Raw genomic sequence first — 27,672 nt, forward strand, 5'->3', positions numbered from 1 at the left:
AATGGTATTGGTGATATTTGAGCAAGCCCCAGATTACCTGGCACAGCTCAGTGGCACAGGCTGGCAGGAACACCATGATGGGGAACAAAGGGAACGGCAAAGTCCTGCAGGTAGTGAACACTCCTGTCTCTCAGCTGGGTCACTCTGACTCACGGCATACACTGGATGATGCCCATCATTTGACAAATATGCAGGACAGGGACTTCAGACATTAAAAACATGTTAGATCAGCTTTGGATCTCCACTCGGATCATATGTATTGTGGAAATACCCCTTTGGAATTTCAGCAAGCAGCACAGTATTGCCTTTAATCGAAAAGGGACAGAATAGCATGTTTCTCTGTTCATATTTAATTTCTCAACTATCTATCTTTAGAAACAGCACTTCAAGTAAAATGCATTCATTTTAACTGTAGTCCCATCCTCTTAAAATAATACAATAGTAAACTGGAACCCAGAAGAAAACACAAGACTTGTAGACAAACAGGTTTATAAGGTTTATTTTCCATTGCACATACATGGATTATATACAAGTTAGTAACATAAGTTACTCTTAATTTTCTAAAAGATTGTTACAGCAAACACTTGCCATTTTAAAACATCAAGTCAGAAATCAAATCTCAAAAAGGTAAATATGACAATATTTTAAGAACAAAACAAATTGCACTTGGTTAGGAGAGTCAAATACAGGTTTGTCTATATGCTGTAACCAACTATATAGCAGGTAATATTACAGTTAGAAGTAGCTCTTGCAGTCCATTTGTACATTAATAATTTTTTTCAATTTTACTTATTTAAAAACTGGTGAATATTTCAAAGATTTCTTCTTCCTAGTATTTGAGATTCACATGATATGCACTAGCAACTAAGTCTTTATACAGTTCATATTCAAATATAAGAACACCACACCTGAAAATAAGGAGAAAACTAAAATGTATTGATTTTACATGTGTCATGAGATGAGAAGTATGGAAGGTGTGTTCAGCAAGAAAGCCCTGTCCACTACTTACATAAAAGAAGATTTTAAAAAATAATCACTGCACACAATACAAAGGGTGGGGTCGTACTGTACTTTTTAAATCTCCTGTAACAGTACTATTCCTCATTACTGTTCACAGATGAGTGTTTCCATAGCAAACTTGTTCTCAAAGTGTCGAATCTTTCGGCAGTTGATGGCTTCACGCTTCTGAATTCCTGTTGTATTGGTGAAGAACAACAGAGTGTCAAGAGAAATAGGGCTGAGGTACATCAGAGACAGAAGTTTTACGTCTGCTATGGTAAGATGTCACCAGAAATCAGAACTACCCCTCTCCAACCCTCCCCTCCAACAAAACACACAGAGGCACACATTGAGATGTAGAAAATCAGTTAGCAGGGAATGATCCTGAAAGCGTGGTGAACCAAATTCCAGTACTGGTTTAGTGAAAACCAAGCTGCCAAAACCCTCCACTGGCTAGTTTTTAACTCAGATCAGTTCCCAATCTCCATCTCTGTGCATCTGTAAAAATGCTTGTACGGACATTTATTACTACAGGATAAACACACTGAATTTTTAATTGGATTTTTCTATTAAAACCTTTTCATTTTCAAACATCAATCTAAATTGGTTTTATAAATTGTATTTCTTCTCTTTGTTTTCCCAAGCAGTCAGGTCTCACAACATGACAGAAGCAATTAAAATGCTTTGGTGTGCACTTACACACCACATGCAGATTACACAACAGCAAGAATTCAAACAACCAAAAAGCAAAAAAATGAAACGACCAAAAAGCAAATCCAAGTAACATCTGAATGCAAATTTTAAGGCAGTATTTAATAGCTCTTCAAGACTCTTCCAAATAAGGTTTTTCAGCCATTTTTCCATAAAAAAAGTAGCAAGCGCTATAATTTTCCTATGAAGACAAGCTCTTATTGACATTTCACTGACACAAACAGGAAGACATGTAACAATGTATAGATGGCTTTAATGACAAAAAGAACCTGCAATTCTGTACTTGGACTTAGAAGGCTAAAGCTTCTCCTATATCAAAGATTTTTCTTTGGTTCGGGGTGGGTGGTTTAGGGTTCAAGATTGAAGAACAGCATCAATGAAAGCCTGAGCTCCACAAACACACCCATGCACACACACAGAGACATTTTGGCACTCCTAGGTCATGGGGACCTTGAGCACTTTTGCACCATGACACGACTTATTTCCACACCTACACAAGAAAATATCAGACACACAGGCCCACAGAGCTTGTCAGTGCAATAAGCAAGCCTTGCTTTAATTAGAGTCTTCTTTGAACACACTCAGGTGTCACTGAAACTTTTGCTAACACACCAGACCGCAGGAGGAGCGTTTACCTTTCATGGCTTCCTTGCGCTGTAGTTTGTAGGTTTCCTTGCCGCGGCAGAGGCGGTAAATAAAGAATCCCAGCTGATCCACATTTTCAATGCGATCAGTAACAATCATCTGCTCATGAATCAAATAGGACTGAGGCAAGTATGTTCCAGCCTGTTGAACAAAAATGTAACAGCTCTGTCAAAAGCCATCTCTTCATGGTCTGAGTACACAAGAAACACTTTGCAGTGTTTTTCTTCAATGTATCTTCGAATTATTTCAAAATATTTATTATCCACTGACTTTTATTCTAAATGTGCAAACTTTACTACAGTACAGAAACATGTAACAATTACATGCAAAAAGGTCACAGAACTTCCATTGCTGCAAACACCCACTGCTGTCCTGCTACAGTAACATCAGCCTTCAGCAGTTGTTTGTTTTTTTTCTAGGGGTACCCACTGTTACAGGCCAGTTCTGAAATGATCATCCAAAGTTTTCACTTAATTAGTAACAGCCCACCAGACCTCAGTGGGAACAACTCCCAAGCAGGAGTTGGCAGAACCATGATCCACATGGAGATACTCTGACTGATGAAGCAGATCAGCTGCAGTATAGTCCGGCTGCAGTCCATGAGGTTGGGAAGCCTTGAACTTATTCACAGCATGGGTCACTGCTCTCAAACCAAAGCCAAGACGAGACCATCTATCCCTGCAAGTTATTATGGTGACTCCCACAGCTGTTTATGTGGAAAGCTATTACAAAGCCAAAGTGGGACATCAGGTGTTTCAAGGCAATACACTGAAAAAGGGGAGAGCCACAATGGCTCTCTCCCTACAAAGGTTTCCCAAGTCCCTCCAGTATTATTCTGCCACAGATGAAACGATGGAGGAATCTGGCTCTGTGCACACGTCACTGTACATGGCTGAAGAGACACAGACTTAGCTGCCAGTCAGTTTTCTAATACCATCCCTATTAAATAATCATCTATTTTAAAAAATACTAAGAAATCTTGCTAAGAGTGGTTCTAATCTATAGCAGTGTAAAGAAGGTGCTCCTTGCTTTTAAAAATAAACTGATTGGTTATTGTGAAAACAAATTCAGATTCTGTTGTGAAAGACCCCTGTATTTTTTAGTGACAATAAATAACTTGAAATTTCTGCTGTGAAACAAGATCATCTTTTCAGTTCCAGTGACATGCTGAGAGGCTGATTAAATGCTGTAATTCCCAGTAAAGAAAGAAAGGTCTGCATAAAATTCACTTTAAATTTTGCATGAATGAATAAACTATGAATATTTTCTTCAAGATATACTATGAGGAAAACAACAGCAACTTTTTTTCCTGTAAGTAACAGCTTAGCAAACATTACTCTCCCAAAATATCCCATTCATTATTTTGTAATTAAATCCCTGCAAATTACTGCATCTTAAATCCTGGTCTCTCGAATCTCAGGAAGGAGCCCTGAGGGAGTGCCAGAGCACAGCAGCAGTGCAGGGCATTGGCAGGGTGGGCAGCAGTGCTGAGGAGTTGGGGGGCAGCCTGCAAGGACACTCCTGGACTCATGCCCTCCAAACCACAGGACCTCCCAGCCCACCCCGGACACAGCCTTCTCAGTCCTCCCTGGGTGGGACAGGAGGAGAGGAAACTCATGCAGGAATCTCCTCTGCCCAGTTGCTGCAGAGGCAATTACCTAGCACTGGGATACGGCATAGACACAAATATCATTTTTGAGACATCCTGTGCACTGTCTACAGTTAAAATTAGCCAGTTGGCTCAGCAGCGGGAATGAGGTGGATGAGCAAATATATCTAGGTTTCAGTTTTGTTTCCCAAAGAAACAAAGGAGCCCTTTCATGTCTGCACATTGGAGCCAACTGTATCAATATACAGAAATGTGGAACTTTAGGCTAAAATTATAGTGTTGCTTAAATACCAGAACAGCCCATGTTCTTCCATGTACATAAAATAGCCTCTGCATGTATTTAGAGCTCATTTTAGTGAAACTAACACATTAATTTCATACTTTTTTTTTTTGCTGGTGCAACCAGTATGACTGCAGGACAGTATTTACTCTCTCTATCTATCTGCAGCATCATTTTCCAAATTCCAGTTACAAACCTTTAGCCTGATTTTCTGTGACATCAAATGCCCACAGCTTTTTGTTAATACAATTAGAATTAAGCAGATGTCTCATAAAATTAGGGCAACCACTGTTGGGGACAATGATCAAAACTGTTTGCTTTTGCACAGATTTTCAGTTAAATGTGCGATGCCTGGTTATCCTCTTACTTGTAAACCAAGCACATTTGATTCAGTACTAAAGACAAACTAGGAAATTAACAGATTTTAATGGTGGAATTTGTGTGATCTAAAAATGGAAAGAAAACAGTACAGACAAAAAAAATGGGGTCAGTGAGTTTTACAGACACCACATTATCCTTATGTACAGGAAATGAAAATGTGGTTAAATAACCAGTCTCAAAACAGGAACCAAAAACCAGCAAAGGACTTACTTACTTGTAGTAACTTTTCATATGATATTTATTTATACATACAAACCACTCAGAAATGGCTAAAATGTTTCCTGGAGTCCTAATTCCAAAGCCTTTTTTGAAAAATGCAAACCGAGAGATGATGTAACTGTTCTGAAGTTACAAAAGCCCAGTAAACTATTAAAACATTCTCCCCAAATCTTAGACACATTTCATCAGCTCTCTTCCCTACTGGACTATTTTGCTGTTCTGTGAAGAAACCAGAAGGCCAGAACGCAAAGTAAATACTATTTAAATCTGCAATTGAAAGCATACATTATGTAAAGTGCACAGCAGATCCAACACATCTCATGTGCATCACCCACAAGCCACTGGATCGAAGTGGGGGCCAGCCCTAGGCTCTAAACAATGCCCCTGTTAAAAGCATTTCCCAGTCTTATCTACTCCATGCCTCTCAGCTAACCAGTCTTTGTCCAGTGCACACATACTTTATAGAAACTTCAGTCACAATGGATTATAAATTAAAAAACACAGACTACTATCAAAGAGTCCAGCTACACCACATTTACATGGTTTTGTCAGCCAAATCTATAGCACTGAAGAAAATCAGATTTTTTGCCTTCCTCTGAATTAATGATTCCTTCATGATTGTAGATCATTGTCTAAGTAGGTTACAGACTGTTTTTCTCTTTGCAAAGACCTCTAGTGATCAATGTGCCTTTTGTGAATGTCAGAGTTCTGCAGAAGGGAAAAAACCCAAACTCCTACTTGTTCCTGTCTTAAGAACAAATTACTTGTGATTTAATCATACCTTAATATTGATGAGCAGCTCCAGGAAATTTTTTGGTGGCATAACAACTGAAGTGTTCAGAGGAATCACATAGCACTTATCCAGGCTAAGGTCAAGATAGGCAGTGAGTCTCTGTTGAGAAAACATTTATTTTAATTAAAATAACAAGATCAGAAAACTGACAAACAGACATTGCTGAACTGCTATTGCCTTGTGCTGTTCTTCAAATTATTCTTTTGTTCACTGTAAAGTCTGTCCAACAAACTCCAATCTTAGGGCAAGTAAAAGCACAAACAAAGGGATGAGAGTTTATATTTTCGACAGGGATTTGGGCAAGGCAGCAGGCAATGAGGAGCTCCAATGCACCAAGCAAGGAAACTACAAAGGTGTACCTGAGCTGTTATGGAAACAAGTGCAGCATTCATTTATGCCTAGTGCCTTTGCCCTGTGAAACAACAGGGCAAAAACCTGGCTCTAATCTTCATGCTTTTATATTTTGTTGTAGTTTAAAGAGGAAATCCTGCTCTAAGAACAAAATACAGAGGGAAAAAAAAATTGCTACAGATAATACAACAAAAGTAATTTTAGGTTCAAAAATAAGACTGACTTGCAAGGTTAATGATTATTCATAGCTGAATTATTATCTTTATACAGTACTGGAATGTCAGTATTTGCCATTATTTGATAAAAAGCTCAGGGAATTACCCTGATGAATCCTGTAGCCCTGTTCACTGATCTGTGTTTTACTGCACCTGTTCTTGCTAAAGAAGATGTTATGTCTCGCTGCTGAAAGCTCTGAGGCTGTGTATGTATATAAAATACTGAGTACCAGGGGTCCAACAGATGAAATAATGCCAGGACAGCAATCATCAGTGCAGCTAATCTCATTACATGGAGCAAGTGCTGTATCTATGGCAAATGACCCTTGCACTGACCTTCAGAGCAAAGTCTTTAACTTATTAAATCAAAAAGTAAATTTTTAATATTATATTGTTCTTACTTGGTCCTTAGATGCTACTTTCTTTTTTTCATTTTCTACTTTTCCCTCTTTAGTCTTTATTCTAACTCTTAACAGAAGGTCCCTAAATATATTCTGAAATATTATTTGAATTACATAGTTTGAGCAAGCAATGTTTTCCTCCAAATCTGGCTATGAATATTTGACAGATAGCACTTTAAACTCCCAAGTTTGCATAAAAAAATAGGACACTTCCCTATTCTTTTTCAGCTTAGCTTAAAAAAAGCTGTTCAGTGAAGTCTTCAAATGTTCAGAGATTTTGCTTCCTGAAAACCAGCTGTACAACATTTCACTGCCATCAGACAGCTCCAACCATGCTGATACAGAAAAGGAAGCCTTCTAATTGTTTTACAGCTGCTCTTAACACTGAGAGCTGTAGGCCTGTCAAGTGCCTTAATAGAATTTTATTACCATGATTCCTATCAATCAAGTTTATATCGCCAAAAAAAGAAGATAACTTTGAAACCCTAGTTCAGTGCCTCTAGGAATCGTAGTAGCCTGTAGTGCACAAAGAAATTAAACTTTGGCTTCCTGTGGTATCTGGAAAATGAGCTCTCTTCCATGGTCCTTCTCCTTCTGCTGCTGCTTTGGAAGTTTGAGCCATGCTAGGAGAGCACCTCTAGGAGTGCTTGAACACACCCAGTGACATCAGATGCAATCAGCCCCTACAAGCTGATGTCAAAGCTACCTACCTCAGCCCTTTCCAAATTTCTCTTGGCATCACAGTACAGTAGGTCAAATGCTGGCTCAGTTGATTCAGCAGATCAAGAACAATATTCTCTTTCGTTTCTCATACTAAGGAGAGCAAATAGAGCCAAGATTTTTCCCCTTCCAAAAACAGAACTGTATTTGCAAATGGTGGTCTGCACAGTACCTGATGATGACTACATTGTGCTGTACTTTATGCCCAGTTAATAACTGCTTGCAGCCTGCTGCTGATCAAAACATTTCTGCTGCCTCCTCCACCCCTCTGCTTTCCCCCACCACAATAAATGAGCATATTTATCAGGATGACTGAGAGGGAACATTTTTCAAGTTTTAAATGCTTTCAACTTCTTCAGACATATTTCTTACCCGGTGGAAGTCGTGGACGATATCAGCAGGATCGCTATCAGCAAATTCAGGGACTGGCACACTGATAAACTCAACATCTTCCTCCTCCAGGATCTGAATATTTTGCTCAATTGTGTGGTAGCGAGCAGTCTGAGCCTCTGCCCCAGCCTCAGGTAAACTTAAGCCATCTTCAATGTACTTTATTCCACAGAAATACACACCACCCTGCTAAAAATAGTAAACAACCCAGTAACAAAAAGATCAGTAACGCAGAAGTTTAAAAGTAATATTCTCTGAAGAAAAACTTGTCAGACTAAATGAATTTTTTTGCCTTTAATTTGATTCGTACACCAAAGCAGGAGCCAGTTGCTATCTACAACAGGACCATGGCTAAAACCTCAATTACACTCAACCCAGAGGGAGCTCTTCACTTGAATTCAAGGAAAACAGGATCCCATAAAACAGGTTCTTAAAATCCAGTCTTTCGTGTATTTTTAGAAAGACAATGAAGTTCCTACATCTATATGCATGCTTATTATTATTATTATAGTTATTATTATTATTATTATACTATGATCTAAATGTTGTCAAAATTACAAATAAAAACTGGTCATCCAAATCACCTTTAAAAAGCAAATCTAACTCTAAATTTGGTCCTGCTTGCAGCAGAGGGTTGGACTAGATGACATCAAGACTTTCCTTCCAAACTCAATTATTCTGTGAAGTTGCTTAATTTTACAAGACTTCAAGAGTCTTGAAAGTCAGTTTCTAAAGTAATTTTTGAACAGTTTTAAGAGACAAAAACGTAAAAAGACAAATTGAAATAACTGATTTGTGTCCTTCTGCCACAGTACATGTGGCAGGCTACCTACGCGAAGTGTAAAATACAGTTCTGAGTCAGAGGAAGTCATGTACCAAATTTACACACCAAATAGTTTTAGAAATATAGAACTCTGCATATGCACATGCCATCAAAATTTTACATTGAAAACGTGTCTTCAGTGCAATGTCAGCTCAATTCCTGAATGTTTCTTTTAATGCAGATCTGACTCATAAACAAGCAGGACAGGTCTGAACTAAATGGCACTTTCAGTTTCATCTCACTGGCAGGTGAAAGGTGGAGCATCCAGTGCTAAGCACGGGTGAAATGTGCATTAGAAATGGGAAGCGACCCAGGAGGGTGTGTTTGTTTCCTTCTTGCTGACAGCTGGCATGGTCTCCACTGGCTGTGACCAAGTTTTCTGAGATGCTTTGCTCTCATTTTAAATTCTTTTGTGCTCTTAAAGCTACTTGTGAGGAGGAGGCAATGGACTCAGCTGTGGTTTAGGGGTTCAGCTTACTTCTTCAAGCTGGTCTGTCTACTTGTCTGTGGTTCAATGGTTGATGACAGACAGTCCTACCCCAAATCTTCCACAGCATCTGGTACCATCTGAATACAAATAGTATTTAAATGTGCTTAGCAGCACGGTAAAGCTACTGCCACAGTTTTACTAGAATCATAATCAGGAATATCCAAATCCCACTACAGTCTACAACTCAAAAGTTTAATTTGGAATTTATGTACTTTGATTTGTTCTGTATTCGGTTTTCTGTAATTGGTTTAATTCTAATTATAAAGCAGAACGTCAGACACTGTTCTCCTGTTTTAAGTTAAGAACCATAAAGGGCAAGCCTGAACAAATTACTAGAATGTATGAATGTAAAACTACTAGGGAATTTTAATTGTATAACATATTAATGTTCATGCTGATTTTTGTTTGGGTTTTCCTTAAATCCTTGGCCTTCAGCTCCTCAGCTCGTTAATCCACCCACCAGGATAAGCTGTGCTGTTTAAGCAGCATGGTTGGCAACACTACTTATGCCCAGTAAATTTGGTTAATGTGATAGCCAAATAGACTACAAACTGCAAGTTCAGCTAGAATTTCTCAAGTTTAATCACTTGGCTTTCCACATTAGCAGCTACAAAAATGGGGGAAAAGTAACAGTCCTGCTAGAAGGGACAAGAACATGATTTTTTATATTATAATTAGGTGTTCAAACCAGTGGGCTAGAGAGATTCATGTTTTGCTTACCCTCTCCCTTTCTGGCTCTGCGATCTTGCAACCCGAGCAGTTTCTGAAGCAGGGAAGGTGTGCTCCCACCGCTTGGGCAACAGCACATCCAGCACTGCCCAGTGACAACTCCCCCCAAGAGAGACAGTATTTAACTCAGATCTCCCATGTTTCAGGTAAATGCTCCATTTCTCAGGCACTGCTGCCTTCACAGAGCTCCTCTTGCAGCAGTGCTATTTGTTAAAAGACTGAAAATACATCTAATCTTGTCAGTGTGGATTAGACTTGACAGGGCATGTTTAAACTACACTGACTGTGCTTTTCTCAAGTCCCCTGCAGGGCCCATATTTCTTATCCATGTGGAGGCTAGGGAAGGGGAGAGTCGCCACAGTGCTTTCACAAGCAGCTCCTTTCCTGTACATTAGCAGTGCCTCATGTGTTAGGAAACCTGGGATCAAACAAGGAGGCTTTCAAGGGGTTAATCCACCTCCAGTATCTGGCACTGCAAAAGAGAAAAGAGAGTAGATAAAAATCTGGGACACCACTGGGGCTCCTAAACCCAAGTCCTATTTAGATACAATCTTTTCTCTGCAAAGTGAGGTTTTCAAAACTGTTGCTCTCTTTTATTTGCCAGCTTCACTCCTGCCCTACTCTGCTGATAGGTAACTTCAGAGAAGGCAGAACTCTGGCCTTTGGAAAACATGAAGTTTTGGAAAGAAAAAATAGTTTACTTCCTTTGGTTTAGTCTGTTCCTCCTCTTCTAAATGTAACACATAAAGAACAGTCTGTTGCTCCTCTTCCCACAGAGAAAAACAGCCGTCTCATAATGAGTATGTGACTTACCTGGAATGCAAAATATTTGTACAGATAGGCACCACCCAGGAACACACCGGCCAGCATAAAGGCCAATCCAAAGCACATGCACCAGCACCAGGCCCTTCTCTGTCCAACAGGCACAGCATCCTCAGGGTCCTGCAAGGCATCAGAGAGGGACCTTCAACACACTGTTCCCAAGGCAGGTAAGAGCCGATAATTCAGGCTCAGCAAATACAAACACTGCATCCACCAGAAAAGGCTGTATGCACAAGTGTTTAGAAAACTACCTTATTTGGTAAAATTTAAAACAAGTCTATTTAAGTTGAGGTTTAGTAAAACTTGTACTTTTAGTGCCATCATCACTGACTAAATCAGCCGACTAGAGAGAAAAATAAAACAAAATCTCCTGAGATACCTAATAATGCACACTGAGTCACTTCCCAGGTTGCAGACAGAAAAATATGCATTCTCAGGCAACAGCAGATCAAGGAAGTCAACTCAAAAAGGTCAGATTCTGTTTTACCTTAGTATATGCCATACAAGTGAACCCAAAAAAACAACAAAATATCAAAGGCAGTAACAGCAGCAAAATATATCCTTTCCTATGTCGTTCCATCAGAACAAAACAGTCTTTACCACAACTTAGCTGGCAGAATAACGAAGGTGGGAATGAAAAAAATATAAAGATGCTTTGTAAGTTGTTGTTAAGGAAGCTTTCTGCTCTATCTGCTGTTCTGTAATACTGAAGGAATGACAGGATGTTTCCCCTTTAGGGCACTAGTTTGCATAACCATGCTGTCCCCACAGGCATCCTAAGCAATAAACTGCTGTGCCGCTGCTTGCAAAATCTTTCCTCTATCAGCCACATTACAATGCTCTTTCCTCCCCCAGGCGTTTGGGTAACTCATACACAAAGTAATAAAGACAATAATAATAATAAGCTTTAAAAATCCAACTTTGAACTACCCCATTCCAAGCCAGGATAATACTAGGAAAACATCTGAATTCAAATAAATACAAAGAAATTCATTACCCCTTTGCAACCACAAAACAGTAATGTAGAATGATGACCAGGGTAAAATCATTACAACTGAATGAACAAAAAAACACCAAACAAGAAAACCAAGGAAGAGCAGGACAGAAGCACTTGAGAAGGCTTTGACAGCCATAGTTGGCCAATGTTCTGTCTGATGTGTTGGGTCTTTTTGCTGCATTTGCTAATTAAGATGATACCTCACTTGAGCAAAGGTAGGGGTACAGTACCCAGTGCCTAGGCCCAGTTAGGAAGGAATTCCCCTTATCTGGCTGAAGCAAGTCTGACACCAAATGGAAAGAGGACCCTCTCTGTAAATGGTGGGAGAAAGTGCCACTTCCTGGGGATGACTCAGCTATCCCAGAGAAGGGAAAGTAGCATTTTGGAGAGACTTACTTCTTTTCACAGATTACAAAGGGAAATTCCTTGGTTAACAAAGTAGGTACCTAATTCATATGCAGCTAAAATTAAGTGATGTGAAACCCACCTTTACAGTACACTGCAGTTACCTTTCAGACAGAGGTGGCAATGTAGCTTCTTTTCCAGGCAACGGCTGCCAAAATCTGATTCAGAAATATTTAGAGTCAAACTGAAGATATTTCACACATTTTATTTTACTTTACCTTGCTAAATACCATAGTAAATCAGATTGCGAAATCTCCATCTTTGGAGGTTTTCAAGACTCAACTAGAGAAAGCCATGGCTAATCTTGCTTTGGCAACCATCCTGTTTCTAAAGGGAGGCTGCAGCAGATGACTTCCAGAGGCCCCTTCCAGCCAACATTTCTGGGATACATCACAAGGCAAAGTGAAATCAGCAAAATAACATTTGCTGGGGACTGAAAAGACACAATGTAAAGACAAGAAACAACTTTTTAACACTTTTAGAATACCAATTATTTAAGAAATTCAGTGTAAAAAATAACAGGATTACCAGCTGCCTGATTTTTAACCTGGCTCTTTGCAAAGACTGAGAATAGGACATAATACCCATGCTAATCTAATTAACTCTCAGGTCCCGTTGAGAGTCACTGTGGATTTTTCTATAAATCATCTCAATTATAAATCTAAACCAGGTAAACCAAGGATTTTTATTTTTATGTTGCCCTGTATCATTAGGTAACTATTTCCCTAGATATTTCAAAGCATACAGGACACCTGATTGAAACTTTTTGTAAGAGTTGTCACTTAAACTGTTCCAAGTTAATGCCAAAAAAAAGGGATAGTAAACTGCCTTTGGGATACAATATCAAAATATTCCCTAGTAAAGACTATAGGAGTATCTTTATTCTCTCCTAGACCTGCTTTCATCCCCCACACATTTTTAACTTCAACCAGAATTATCCATTAATGGAATAAATGCCTCTTTCATTGTTTTCATTATTTTTTAAGTCCAGAAAGACTAAGAAAACATGCACCTGGAAAATGGTGAGGAAGGCAGAGTATGAACACCTTCTGGGAAATGGGGGCTAATGTCAGATCAATTTTCCACAAGCCACCAAAATAATCAGAAAACAAGAAAGTAACTTTTACTCTTTAACCATGTTAGGAGGAACCTGAAGGACAAGTTTATCAGTATTCCACCTTAAATAATTTTGCTTTGATATATGAGATGACAGATGTAAACTACAGGATTAATACAACTCTTTTATCCTTCACCACCAGCTAAAGGCTATCATTATTATTTCTGAAGGTGTCCCTTATGGTGGCATGTTAAGCTATTTTGTATTTGTAGTTGCCTATCATTTATTTGTCCCCAGCCTACCAAAAACAGCCCATTAAATTCAGAACATGAGTTAAAGCCCAGTTTAGGCTCCTGCTTAGGAAAATGAATGAAAGCACAGCACCTTAGCACAGGTAGAACCTGAAACTGACAACACTGAAAAGATTTTATGCTACTGAAAGAGAACAAAGAATTGACTTCCTAGCCTGAAAACTAAGTACATTGTCAAGCAGTTTAAAACCAGCTTAAATGAAAATATTATAAATAATTTACTGAAGCCAAATTATATATGTAGCTGACCCATGGCTAAGCTCTCTTAGCTTTTGTATTGTTGCCATAACAGCTTCATTTGGTCTGTAATGACCCAAAAGAATAATTTGTCCCTTGCTATAAAAATCTGACCCTCTGCACTGCAAAAGAAGGAAGTGCAATAGATGCTCAACCTCCTTCCAGGTGACTCATGTTCTGAAAAAAACCCATTAAGTGAAAGCAGATCTCCACTAAGAGGGACAGTGCTGAATTAGCGCTTCTCCCCATATGATTACAGCTGCACTTTGTTCCCCGGCAGCAGCGCTGACTTCTGAAGCCAGAGCACAACATGAGACTGCAGCCTCAATGACTAATTTTTCTCTAGGCTAGCTTTCCACTGCCAGAGGTATCTCACAAAAGAAAGCATCATGTACTTGAGGTGAACACTGACCTCTAAAAATATGCCTTTCTACTTCTGTGAGCAGTAATAAATAATTACTGTCCTGGCCCCTCGCTTTCCTCTCTTCTGCTTCATCCCTGCCCCATGTACTTTCAACTCTCTTGTGAATCCTCGGCCTTAAGGTGATGCCACAAAATTCATCTCTGATGAAAAATGCCTTAAGAGGAACTGGATGCAGGCCCCAAATTGGCTTGTTTCCCTTGATTGTTCTAATTAGAAAACATTTTATTAACCTATTTCCCATGGATAAGACATGAAACAGAAGCATCTCTCTGCCTCTTGTACACTAAATCCTACAGTGTTGAAATTAAATGGTTCAGGACTTCCCAACCTCAATAGCGTCAAGCTCTGCAGTAACGATTTCCTTTCAGACAGAAAACAAGTATTAAATTCTCTATTATTTGAGACTAGCAAGATTCAAATCTAGGGTCTTCTCATAAGGAAGTGATGACTGCAGTTTTCAGAACAGGTCCCTTCATTGGTGACCACTGCAGTGAATGTAAAACTGCTCTCTGCCTTCTTACTAAAACCACGAAACACTTCTCAGATGGGCACATGATACCACAAAGTATTTATCAGAACACTCTCAACTACAGAGAGATATGCACAAGAACATTTTTATGACAATTAGAATTTACTGTTCTGCAGTAAATTAAAAAAAAAGTTAATAACCCCATAAACTTGCAAACAGTAGCAGTTATTAATGGCTAGTGGCCATATATTCTCTTGCTCTTTTCAGTTTGATTTTAATGCTACCTTTTTTTTTTTTCTTTAATAAATGCTGTATTTTAGAATGGCCAAATTCATGTTTGGGCTAATATCACAAATGTATTCTAAGAAGCTCCAATGCTGAGCCACAAATGTATATAATTAGACTTGATAATTATTTAGATTTTCCCCTTGTGGTTTTTTGTACATAGTGGAATATAAGTGCTTTAACATTATAAAAGTAAAGCAGTCTATAAACTTACAAGGCATATGTCTAGTTAATATTAAAATGCATGAGAAGATTATCAGACCTTGTTCCTTTGCAGAAATTAAGGACACATCTATCTAAACCAGGTATGACGGACAACATGCTGTGAGAAGTCCAGAATGCTGTATGACTGCTGGACAGCTATGCAAAAGATAATGTCCCAAATTTAAAAATAGATAAGATAGCAATAAAAATAATTATGGGAGGGGGAAATGTCTTTTGGAATGAAGAGTCTTTGATCCACAGAGAAACCAGATGCAGAGCATTACTGAGTATTACAAACATTACTAAAAATGTCTGCAGCATAATACACAAAACCTCCAAAATTATGCATGTGAGAATAACATTATTACATATACACAAACACATATATAAAAGATTACAGTTTATGTGGGTAGAACTGGCTGGAAGCTGTTCAGAACAGTTTTTCCTCCAAGGTCCTCTGTGTGCCACTTAGCTCACATGGATGGACAGAACACAGTGGGACAGACTGAGTTTCCTGAAGGCAAATATTGACCAACTGCAGCTTTAATTTGTGGAGCGGGAAGAAGGGAAGTTAATGATGACTCCCTAGAAGTATTTTTTAATGAGAGAAACTAAAAAGTCTTTAAATAAAATACTGACCAATGGCTGTATAAACTGAATTCTGTTGGTCAGGCTCGCCTGCTCTGATTTGTAAATACGACATCTGTAGAAAATCCTCACAAAAGAAAGTAAATTTAAAATGAACTTAATTTAGAAAGAGCTCTGCATTCCTTCAGTGGTATTCCTGCCTGAAGACTGCTCCAAGCCTGGTATTCTATTTATTACTTGCTGCAGATGGGAAATTAAGGCAGGCTTTTGCAAGACTCCTCACTTGGCAGATGCTACAAATCTGGAAGGCGATCATAATGATCTGCCTCTAAAACAGCAATTCTATGCTTACTAATAAAATAAAATTTAAATTTTAAGTACGATCATCTTTTAACTTGCTTGTTGGGAAAAACCACTCTATATACAATAGATGCTTCAGAGATTTCTTGCTTGTCCAGGAAACAAGCTATGGCTGTTTATATGTAGTTGATACTTGAACATTGCAAGTGCCAACACTGCCAGTTCAGCCAGTTTTTCTGTCAGATTTGTCAATCGGACCAAAGGCTCTCTGCCTAAACAACAACATGAAAACACAACCTTAGTTGTGCTGCTGTTCACTGTAGTCACATAGCCTGAATAACCAAGGAGATGAATCAATATGAATTATCCATTAGGCAGTTGGAACTATTAGCCTCTTCTATTTCTCATATCTGTATATGGTCTTTGAAATAGCATAGTAAATACAAAATCTTTTAGACAGCACTAAGAAATCCAGAAGTAAGAAGAAACTAAATTCCAGGAGCTTTACAAGTTCAAAGTCCAAGGTTGTTTTAATTGGTTGAATGTTATCTTTGACGAAATAATGGGGGAGTTTTATTAAAACATACAGTGTCTGTCAAATGACTCATTTCATTGTTCAAACATTATAACTATAACAGAATAAAAACATCAGTATAAGCAGCCAGCTCAAGGTCATCTTAAAGGGGTAATGAGAGCTGGTGGGTAGGAAGGTAGCTACAGCTGCACGTATTGGGAGAGACAGGGGCAAAAAGAGAACAAAATTGGAAAACAGGCAAGAGTAGGGGAGCAAGAAATAAAACTCAGAAACATGTTGGAACATGGTGAGTTCAAATTTTCTGCAGGAAGTAAAGGAAAATTACAACTGTAAAGTGAATGTTAAGGACAGGAATCAGCAGTTCATCCACAGCTATGTGATAGAGGGAGAACAACAGAAGCATGTCCTGAAGAGTAATCCAGCAACTCCTAACCAGCATGAGTAATCCTGATTTACCTAAACACTGCCTTCATTTCTGAGATAAGAGACTGCAAAACCTGATGGCAGTCAACAATTAAAGAGCTGGTAAAGACTCTTTACTTTTACTCTCTGGTAAAGAAATGGGTAAAGAAGGAAAAAGCCTGTAACTATTCAAATTGCTGTTTTGGTTAAATTTTGGAGTAGCATTAAGATGAGTCATTGTTAGCTCTGGTCTTACATGGACTAGAAAGTGACAGGGTACTTAAATGGCCTGAAAGTTGTATTTTTAGACCAGGCAAAGACTTCTTTTCAGGTGATTCACCTGCACTTTTGGCTATATCCTCATCTCAGACTGTCTACAGCAAGTGTGCAACTAACCAAACACTGTATTTGACTGTTTTCTTCAAGCGGCGTTCCCCAGATTTGTTCCTCTTCTCTGTCCAGTTTCAAGACCTACCATCTTCCTTCTCTGGGCACTTATCCTCTGTCTATGCTCCCTGTATCTTTCCCCACCCAAAGCAGAGCTCTCCAGTATCTGCCACACGCAGAGTAACTGGGCACATCTTATCTCTATTTCCTCCCTTCACCGTTGCCCCAAGATAAACCACTCATCACCACACTCCGGTAAAGAGGAGCTGGGCTACGGCCACAGCACTTTGGTCTGCGTCATCAACCAGCACGGCACTCCTGTGGCTCTTGGCCTGCATTTTCATTGCAAACTGTCAGGGCAAGGACTGCCCTCCTGGGTCTTCTTCTGTACAGATATTAGCACCACAGGACCTTAATATCATCTTATACTCCTACTGAACATGACAAAACACTTCTTTTACTTCATGACCCCAAACACTGGCACAGCTTGCCCAAGGAGATTGTGGAGCCTTCCATCCTTGGAGATACTCAGAAGCTGACTGGAGGTGGTCCCAAGCAACCAGCTGCAGGCGGTCCTGCTAGAGCAGGGGAGTTGGCCCGCATGACCTCCAATGCCAGCCATTCTGTGATACACATCTGCAGTTTTTAAGTAACACTAATACTATAGGGGATGAAGACTAACAAATAACTCTAACTACTTGCTTCATTTAAGGAAAAAAAAAAAAAAAAAAAAAAAAATCAGACTTCCAGGAGTGCTGGGTCTGTGCTAGACAAGTAATAAAGCTCCACACATCCTTTACTTGACTTTGCACTTTTATGATTCTTCTGCCTTCTCCCCACTCCCTGCCATGAAAACTTCAACAAAGCCTACAACATTTGGAAAATGTCTTGCCTCTAAATGTCTGGATGCTCAGGGTGGAAGTCAGGTTTATTTAGAAAATATATTAATGTTGCTGATTTTCTCTACATATTTTCATAAACTGGAATGATGGAAATTTGTTCTGCATTCCACACTTAGTTTTATCACATATTTAAAGGAAAGAGAAGTGTTCTGGTGCAAGTTTGCAAGTGATAGACCAAAACATGCAGGTGGAAAGCTTGCATAGGTATCTGGCAAGAGGGATTCATTTTTTAAACAAAATCCCTCAAGCCTAAGAAGTCATATGGGACAGTCTTCAGAATGCACTTTGCTTTCAGAAAACAAAATCACCACACTCTTTACAGTTACAGCATACCGAACATGGCATTTCATTAAACCATCCAATTTTGAAAAATATTTAATTTTTAAACACTGACAAAATAAACCCTTTACCCACCTGCACTTTTTGACCTACAACTGACTTACATTCTACTATACTCACAAAAACTACACTAAATCAATCTGTAACTTTAATGAAGTATTTCTTTCATCTTTATCCTGAATGAGATCAGTGTTTGAAAACAGGAACTTAGAAGGTTCCTATTCCACTTTAAATGGATCAATACTAAATTATCTCTTTGACCTTGACTGCTTCAGTCCCTGTTTCTCCCCTACGCTGCTCACTTATATCTGAAATTTCTTTTTTCCTATGACTGCCTGATTCTCAGACATCAGTATGATGGAATGCTATGTGAATTTAACCTAGATTTCTCTCAAGGCTATTTTCCCAAGTGGCGTTGACTCTTTCACCCAAGAGATCTCATTAGCATGCACATATGCACCACTGAGCCTTGGAATTTAATAACTCTATTCCCAGTTCAGCCACAGATGGTATGTCATCTCAAGCAAGTTACAAAGGCTGTGTCTCAGTTTCTCTCAGAAGTAGAATCCAGCATCACAAAACCCACTTGTTAGGTCTGCAGTCCTGCTTCAAAGGAGGGCAGACTCTGAAGCCTGTCTAGGTTGCTCAGGGCTCTTGACCAGTCAAGGTTTGAAAACCACTAAGACTGACACTTCAAAGCTTCTCAGGATGATTTCCTCAGCAGCATTCAGTTCTCCTCAAGACTGAAAAATATTTTGCTTCTATCAGTCAGAAGCTCTTTTTTAAATTTATGACCACCGTCTTTTCAGTCACCTCCCCAGGCGCTGGGAGGCTGCTGTGAAGTCCTCCCTGCAGCAGTTTCATCTCTGGGTTGAACAAGCCCCACTCCCTCGGCCGCTCCTCACAGGGTGTAACCTTCAGCCTCTGGCTATTGTGGTGGCCCCTGCTGGACTCGCACCAGTTTGTTGCTGTCTTTTTTGGATCAGAGAGCTCTCAGCCTTCAGTGATGTCAGTGACTAGTGTCCAGCTGACTGTACACCAGAAGTCCTGGGTCTTTTTCAAGCAGAGCAGCTTCCCAGCCAGGTGGTGCCCTGCGTATCCTGATGGCTGGGATGAGTCTCCTCCAGGTACAGGACTTGACATTTGCTATTTCCGAAACTCATGAGATTTTGTTCAGCCCATTACTGTAGTCTGTTGAGGCACTTGTGAATGGCAGCCCTGTCCTCAAACACATACTCTGCTAATACATGTATTAGTGAATTAAAATGCAATAGTACCTGAACAGCAAGCACAGTTCTCTGAGTGGGAACTATTCTATATGCAAATACAGAATAGCATTTAATTGTAGCAGTTATGAGTATCAGCACAGGAGAGCTGACCTTGGAAGGTTGATGTTTAATTATGCCCTCTTTCTAGACAAAACTGTTGTAACAAACTGAAGGGCTTCAGTGCAGTTAGACTACTCCAAGTCTGAAGTGAAACACACACTCTAGTGCCCAGCACCTGGCAGCATCACACCCTGCAGGATCACAGACCTGGACAGCACTCAAACACCTCACCAAGAACTTCCCAAAACTGTGAATCTTAGGCAAGACAACTCACTGCACGGTGCAGCAACCTCCGAGTTGTGTTTGGCCTCACAGCCTTGCAAAGGCTGCTGCATTTTCAAATCTGTAAGGGCAAGGGTTTCCTATTTTTGTGTAGGCTTTCTCTTTTAAAATTAATAAATAAATAAGCAGGCCTTAGTGATTCAGCAACTATGTGAGATCCACCCCAGAGATCACTGACCCCTCCCAGTTATGATCTCCCCAGCCTGCTCTTTTTTCACAGTCATTCCACCATCTCATTCTACCCACAAAAGAGCAGAAAGCTGCCATCAAAGCAGGAGTTTGCTGAAGACTAGGACAAAGACAACCGCAAATTAACCAAGAACTTGCATTCAAAGAACTCTACTCTTAAAATGCCTGTGGGTTTTATTTTTGTGTGTGTATATATATATATATGAAATTATATGTATTGCATACTTAATAATGTATCAACTTTAGAAAAATATTTGTGTACACACACACACACTGACACTACATGGAAAGGACAAACAAGATACCTTTTTTTTTTCAAGATCTCTATAATAACTGTTGGACAAATATGACTTAGGCAATTTATCATGATGAATTTTGTACAGCTGTTGCACAGAGATGACACATGGATCATTCAGGAAGGACCTAGTGCTTTTCTGTATGTCCGTTGTGGCCCAAATCCTACCTAGATCACATGATGTCTGCCACAAAACCACTTCTGACTTCATTGCAGAGCTCAATCTTATTAATTATCTCATTCCTTTGGTTTACCACATCTGTAAAATTAGGACAGATACCCGAATTTTATAAATTAGCATGCTTTTCATCTGTAGATTCAAAGTAATTTCCACTGAGGATAAAAAACAGTACATAAATAGTAAGAAAATGAATGTTGTATTATTCATACAGATCAGGAGACTAAAAGCAGATAATGCTAACCTTTGTCAATCACAGCACAAGAGGAGGAAGGGGAGAAAAAATAGGGAAAAGAAAAAGGAATCTGTGCAATGAGTAACAAAACACATAATTACTTATCCCAGCTGTAGTTACATTTTAAAAATGTCATAATGTTTTTGGAAGTACAGAATAAAGAATATTTAAAATTACTAGGACTTAAAAACGCATTATTTGTGTTTGACGGTATTTCCTGAGGGTCACAGAGAGGACTATTTTCTTTTTATGAAGAGCTGTCTGATGCCTGTAGCTACTGGCTACTGGCTAGAAAATACATATAAAGCTGACAAATATTCCAAAACCACAACTGCAGAACAGTTACCTGAAAACATTTCTGGAGGTAAGTATGCTAACCGTTCTTACATGCCCCCCATCCCAAAGACTATTAGCATCAACATTTACTAAAATGCTGATAAGAAAAAAAAAGGAAAAAACCTACACAAATAACAAAGAAAATAAATCTGAAAATAGAAAATAATCTTTAAAAACACAACTGTTAGGTTACATTTAGAACTTCAAACGTTTCATTAAAATACGTAACAGAAGAAAAACATACATACACATTACATTTTGAAATTAAACTTTCCTTGATGTTCACATGTTGGATTAAATATTCATTATAAGGGAATGAGTCAAAATCATTTCCCTTGAAAATACTGCTTATTTCAAGAAAATTTTCTTTCAAATGATTTTCACAGGAAAGCTCAGCTTTTCATTTTCATCCACATCTTCAGAAATTAACTAATTTAACTTGATCTTTCCCACTGAACAGAACTTTCATTTCAACAGCCTCTGTTTAAGTGGTATTCTTCATACTGCCATGCAATGTTAATATCTAAACTAGTTTCTTGAGGCTTATCAAAAAGAGTATTGCAGCACAAAAAGACTGGAGTGAATGTAAGAGAAGTACTTCTGGCATTTACTGTAAAGATACATTACAGTGCAGGATAGTTTTCTAGATACTGCACTAAATAAAGCATCACCTAATTAGAGACCTTTCCGTATGATGATATTAAGGGGAGAAAAAGTTCTCCAAACACATTTTCGGGCAAGGGATTTCAGCCAAGTAAAATTTTGGGAAACTGAAGAGAAACTATTTAGAACTGTAGAAAGTTGTCTCTCTAGTCATTCCTGCACTGAGTTCACACAAGCTCTATGGTACAGCCATCAGCTCTTGCTCAGTCAGCCAAAAACATGAATGATACAAACAACTGATGAAGCAGTTATCACAAAGGTCTGGCAGAACACATCCTGTTTGAAACATTAAATGTAATTCTTCTGGGAAATGGTTGTATTTCTCAACCAAAGCTTTGTATTTGTTATTCAGGTCAGGAGGTTATGAGAGACAGAAAAGGAAGTGAGATATGGAGCACTGACAGAACTCCTCTGTCCCACAGGTCCGTGCCCATTGCTGGGATGACACAAGCTCCTCCAGATCACATTTTGGATTTTGTAATTCCAAATCCCTGAACTCACTTAAAAATAGCAAGTGATTGTCAAAGGAGCACCACAAACTTTTAGAGATCTTGGTTTTTTAGTATTGTCTCAATTGCTGGCAGCCTTTAAGGAACAGCTTTAGGAGCCAAAAGTCTCAAGGCCACAGTTACCTTATGTTCAGGAAGCTGCACTACTTAACCAGCAGCACAAATTCATAATGAAAAAAAAAAAAATGCAGGGGAAGGTATCAGCCAGAAGGCTTCTTTTCTTAGGAGAAAATTTGTGTTGTTAATGAGGGACTTTTCTTAGAAGTCCCTCATTAACAACACAAATTTTGTTCAATAAAAGCCAATTTACCCTAATTTATGTTTTTGGGTACCCATTCAGTCAAATAAAATAACAGAGCAAGCCCTGGGTACTCTTTGTGCCTGAAACTGGAGGGTTTTCATCTATGGTTTGGTGGATTTTCATTAAAATTTTAGCAACATCTGGGAGAAGGGGGAGAGAATTTACTCTCTTAGGATTTTTTACTTCTGGTCCTCTTTTAAATAATCATGTCTTAATCTCCACAATGCTCTGACAGATAGCAGAAGCTGGTTGGTTTAATGACCTAGTTGCATCACAGAAAATAGAGGAAAATACAAAGACTGCTCTTTCCCCAATGGCATCTGGTGTAAGGCCTATAGAAATTTGGCTGGAGAAAGCCTATAAAGGGAATATGGAAACTCCTGAAAGAAAAAAAGAAATGAAAACCAAACAAAACAATCCTAAACCACCCAGCTACAGGGACATTCCATGAAGTGTGAAAACCTGCTTTCCTGACAGCAAAATAATAAACAAATTACTATTTTTTTAGTGGATACAGTAACTTTTGTATACATATATATGTATATAGATATGTAAAAAACTCTAAAGTTAATGCCTTTGTTTCAGAAACATTTCACACCAATTACACTAAATCTGAGGGTTTTTCTACACAGCAAAATAGTGCTCACTAGTCATTACCCAATAGTATTTTCTAGGCGGATCCCTTCACTCTGTGTTAAAAAAATGTCTATTTTAGTATGCTTTGGGCAAGATTAAGCTAAAGAAGGCTAATTTTAAAGGTCAGAGTAATAATGTTCTTATAAGGAATAAATCCAGAAAGCTGCTGCTTTTAAAATTCTTAACATTTACACTTTCACATTGAACTCTCTGCACATGCAGTTATCCAATGGTCAGCCACAATACATGCGTGAATCCACAGCTTCTGTGCACAAAGCTGGATGTGGTAAAGATGCACCATGTTGAGCAACCCAAAAAGAAAAAAACAGTTTTAAAAGGTTGCCACTGAACCTCGCAGAAGGGAGCAACATCCTGAGTCACTGAGGGCACAAAGATTTTTGGGAAGGCTTAATATACTGAGTGGCCTTTATAAAATGTCTGAAGACTTCAGCTATGCTCAGAACCATCTTTGGCTCTCCAAAGATCTATTGTAGGGAGAAATGTTAAAAGACCACACATTGTTTGCTTGTTGGGAAACTGGGTCATAAACCACCCTATCGTAAAGACAATGAGCAAAATGGAAAATGTAATGTGGCCCAAGACCCTTCACCAGGAGTATTCTGTATTTTGGCCAAGAATTACAGCATAGAAGTACCATCCCAACAACAATAACATTACAACATAACAGAGTTGTAATGGCTGCCTACAGTAATTATGGAGACACTTTCACTACGTGCCATAATACTGAGCAATGATTTATGCAGACAGGATTAGCACTCTAGATTTTTCAACTCCTTTTTAAGTAACATGCTCCAAAGCCTAAGCCCACTGCCTTCTGCAAGACCTTTTTTTTAAGACGTCGTTTCCATGACACATCCCCTACTCTTCTTGCCTCTTCCTGTCTTACCTTCCCTGATTAATTTCCGATTAGTATCTGCATCAGAGGTTACTGGGCAATTTTTGGCAAGATTAGAGTATTTCTATGCTGTATCATCAGCATATTTTAGCTGCAAGTGCTCTTTGCTAAGTCCTTGGAAGATTATGTATTTGAGAGTAATCCTGCAAAGGCAGAGTGGCAGTCTTCAAGGCACTGTGCTGGGAAAAGCAGCAGAACGAGACTGTCAAACAATCAGCCCAAAAGCTCATTCCATGAATTTTTATTTTCTTGACATTTCAGAGTATTTGGCTTTATTCATTAATCTCAACTAGTTTAGTAATATCTCTAGCTCAAATATTTTTAAGTTCTTGGCAATAAAATTGTGATAGTGCAATTCTGTTGAGCCTCTTCTTAGGGTCTTCACTTCAGTCCAGAATGCCTTCCAGGACTTTGTTCATAAAAGAAAGCTTCATAAAATGTTGCAATATTTTTCATGTTTACACTTGTGATCCAGATGTAATTATTTTCCTACAGAAACAATGTAGGAAAAGGGTAAACAAATGTCCCATATATGCTGTTTTGGAGATGTGACCTTTTTCAGTCTACCAGAATTCTTTCTTCCAATATAGATTCCCACACTGCCTCAAACCTCACTTGAAGTGAAGGGCTTTCCAGCAGCAACGTGATATGAATAATGCATTTGTCAGATGTGGTTTATTTTCTTCCCTTTCCTCCAAAGAGCTGCATAGGCAATTGAAGTTATGGAGGGGTGGGGGAAGATCTGTTTCTAATGCACTTGTATTTGAGAAGGCAAAGTTCAAAGAGTGGATCTTGCACTTACCTCAAAGGTATCAAGTTTTACAACAGCCAGTTCCTTTCCACCCAGCCCCGCCACGCAAAATCTGAGAATAAGCTTCCAGACTTGAAGAATCACAGTATCTCTAGCGCTACATGGCAGTGTTTGTTTCACTACTGTTAATCCTGCATGGATTGCACAGCCTGTTCTACAAAAACTACAGACAATGCTACTGTACCAGATCTGCTTTTATTGATGCTTTAAAACACAAAAGCTCAAAAAAAAGCTTACTCGAGAATTTTGCACACTGTTAGGTGCAGGTTTGCAGTTCTGCAGACAAAAGATAGAAATGTGTCAAGGAGAATGTCAAAGACTCATCCCTCAAGAGCGCTCATTTGTTTTTGGAATTTTCATCTGTACTGAGCATCCCCTCCTAGCAAGCTATTTTAGGAATGTTTCAAGCTTCATTCAGGCGTGCTCATCCCCTGAGAGCAGTGCAAGAACTTTTAAGTAGCTACTGTGAGATCAGACTGCCTTTTGACCTGGTTAATGAATGTTTACAAGTCTCATTTCTAGGCAAGGAAACCAAAGTTAAGGCAAATCTTGTATGTAATCCTCAGCTGCTAGAATTTACAGCTCCACATTAAGGAAATCATAGTCAAATGACATGCTTCCGTCAATATCTGGATGCGGTCGGGAGGATTTGTTCCCCAGTGTACAATTAGCCAGATGTATTTTGTTTGTTTAGCAGCAGAAAACAAGCCCAATTTGGTAGGCTATCTGGAAACAAACATCATTCAGGGCAGGTCTGGATTCCAAGGTAATAAGAAAAACCCATTTTCTGGAACATGTAGCTTGTGTCTTGCTTATGTGCTTGGTGTCAAACTGACCACCAAACCTGGGGTCAGGAAGGAATTCTACAGCTTAATCTGGGCTCAGGGAAGCCACTACTTCCTAGAGAATAGCACTCCTCTAGGAACACGAGCACCTAATGGATTTCGTATAATTACAGGCAATCAGAGCAACAATACTGTCTCATCTGTTGTGGCACACTGTTCTAGAGACTTAAATACTCTGGTCAGAGTTTTATCTGAAAGCCAGTACACTCAGTGAAGTGCGAAATTTAACCACTTGCTGTATCAGGGAGACGTCACTAGAAGCACCTTTCTGGTTCCCCTCTGCTGTGAAATGACAGTGGATTCTGAAGGTGAAAAACCTGGGCACATCAAAATCACAGCAAAACCTGCACCAGGGCAGAACTTCATGCTACAAACTGAACAGACACTGTCCTCCTAAGCAGAAATTCACCACAGAGATTTAGAAAATTAATAAACACTATCTCTTTTGAAGAGGCAATCTGGTAACTCAGAGGCCTGATGCACAAGAGACTGTGAAAGCAAATGAAAACAGCAAGACACTGTTTATGTGCAGCTGGCTATTTTTCAAGTTTTCATTCCCTTTTGAAAGAGCTTAGAGCAAATTACACTACTCCGAATTAAAAACTGGTTTTGATTACGGGAGCATAGAAATTGCAACCAAAAACCTTTATATTCTAGGCAGTTTTGCACTTCAAAAACTTTAAAAGCCGCTGGTGTTTTTTCTTCGTTGCTTTTAGCAGAGGGGAGGCGACAGCAGCGCCCGGAGTTTGGGTGCTGTTTTGGGGCGGGGGGAGGCAGCTCTTTGTTCCTTTATTTAAGTTCCGAGGCGAAGTTCTCCGCACCACACAACCACCAGGCTCTGCGAACACGCTGCGGCACAACCGCGGCCGAACCCCCAGCTTCACCCCGCAAGCGCTCCCTTGCCCTGGAGCATCCGGGGTCCGGGAGCTCGCCAGCAGCCGGCCGGGCCCCGCCGGGCGGCCGGAGGGGATGGCAGCGGGGGGAACAGCGGGCACGACCCGCCCTCTCCACACAAACCAGCTCCCACCGCCGGCCCAACACAGCCAGGGGGCTGCGGGAGAGGGCGCGCGGCCGGCCCCGAAAGCCGAGGTGGCCGCGGTCTACGCGCTGTACAGGCTAACAAAAAAAAAAAAAAAAAAAAAGCCTCCAGAACAAAACCCCAACAAAAAACCTCCGACGAAACAAACAGAAAAACGGAGCCACCACAGAGATCCCCGGAGTCGGGAGAAGCGGAGCCGAGAAGCTCGCCCTGTCAGCCATTTTAGAAGCGTGAGCCGATGGGGCGGCGGGGCGCACCGCTGCGCAGCCTCCCCCCGGCCCGCCCGGGGGCCATCGCCGCGGGCAAGGGGCGTACAAAGCACGGCGGCGTCCCCGCCGCGCTCCCCTCCCCGGGCAGCCCTGCCGAGCGCGGCGGAGCGGAGCAGAGCGGAGCGCCCGGCGCCGCCGGGACCCGGACGGTCGGTCCCACCGCCGCCCTCACCTTGGCGTCCGGCGGCAGGATCAGCACCTGGCTGTTCTCCTCCTCCTTCTTCGCCGCCTCCTTCTGCGCCAACGCAGAGTTGAACGACACCTTCACCATGGCCGGTCCTCAGCGCCCCGCACGCAGGAGAACGAGGACGAGAAGCAGCCCGCACCGGCGCAGCTTCGCGGGCTATCCCCTACCTTGCCACCCCCCCGCTGCTGCCTCGCCGCGGCTGCCGCCCCCGTCCCCTTGTCAGGCGGCTGAGG

The 27,672-nt window shown here is 40.1% G+C and overlaps 1 protein-coding gene across 2 annotated transcripts; it reads right to left on the bottom strand.

Moving 5' to 3' along the window:
- Nucleotides 1-472: 472 nt before the first annotated feature.
- On the bottom strand, nucleotides 473-27,672 carry ITM2B (integral membrane protein 2B). Of its 2 annotated transcripts, none has more exons than XM_068182167.1 (6): nucleotides 27,425-27,672; nucleotides 10,570-10,698; nucleotides 7,697-7,900; nucleotides 5,626-5,736; nucleotides 2,346-2,496; nucleotides 473-1,193 (listed from the first exon to the last, which is right to left on the bottom strand). In XM_068182167.1, exons 1-6 carry the CDS (start codon nucleotides 27,521-27,523, stop codon nucleotides 1,105-1,107), a joined length of 783 nt encoding a protein of 260 aa, XP_068038268.1. In that variant the 5' UTR covers nucleotides 27,524-27,672; the 3' UTR covers nucleotides 473-1,104. The 2 variants fall into 2 exon arrangements, with proteins under 2 accessions (XP_068038268.1, XP_068038267.1); XM_068182166.1 differs by having other exon boundaries at nucleotides 7,697-7,903; nucleotides 27,425-27,669.

Source organism: Anomalospiza imberbis, chromosome 2 (assembly GCF_031753505.1).
Source record: "Anomalospiza imberbis isolate Cuckoo-Finch-1a 21T00152 chromosome 2, ASM3175350v1, whole genome shotgun sequence".
Classification (NCBI taxonomy): domain Eukaryota; kingdom Metazoa; phylum Chordata; class Aves; order Passeriformes; family Viduidae; genus Anomalospiza; species Anomalospiza imberbis.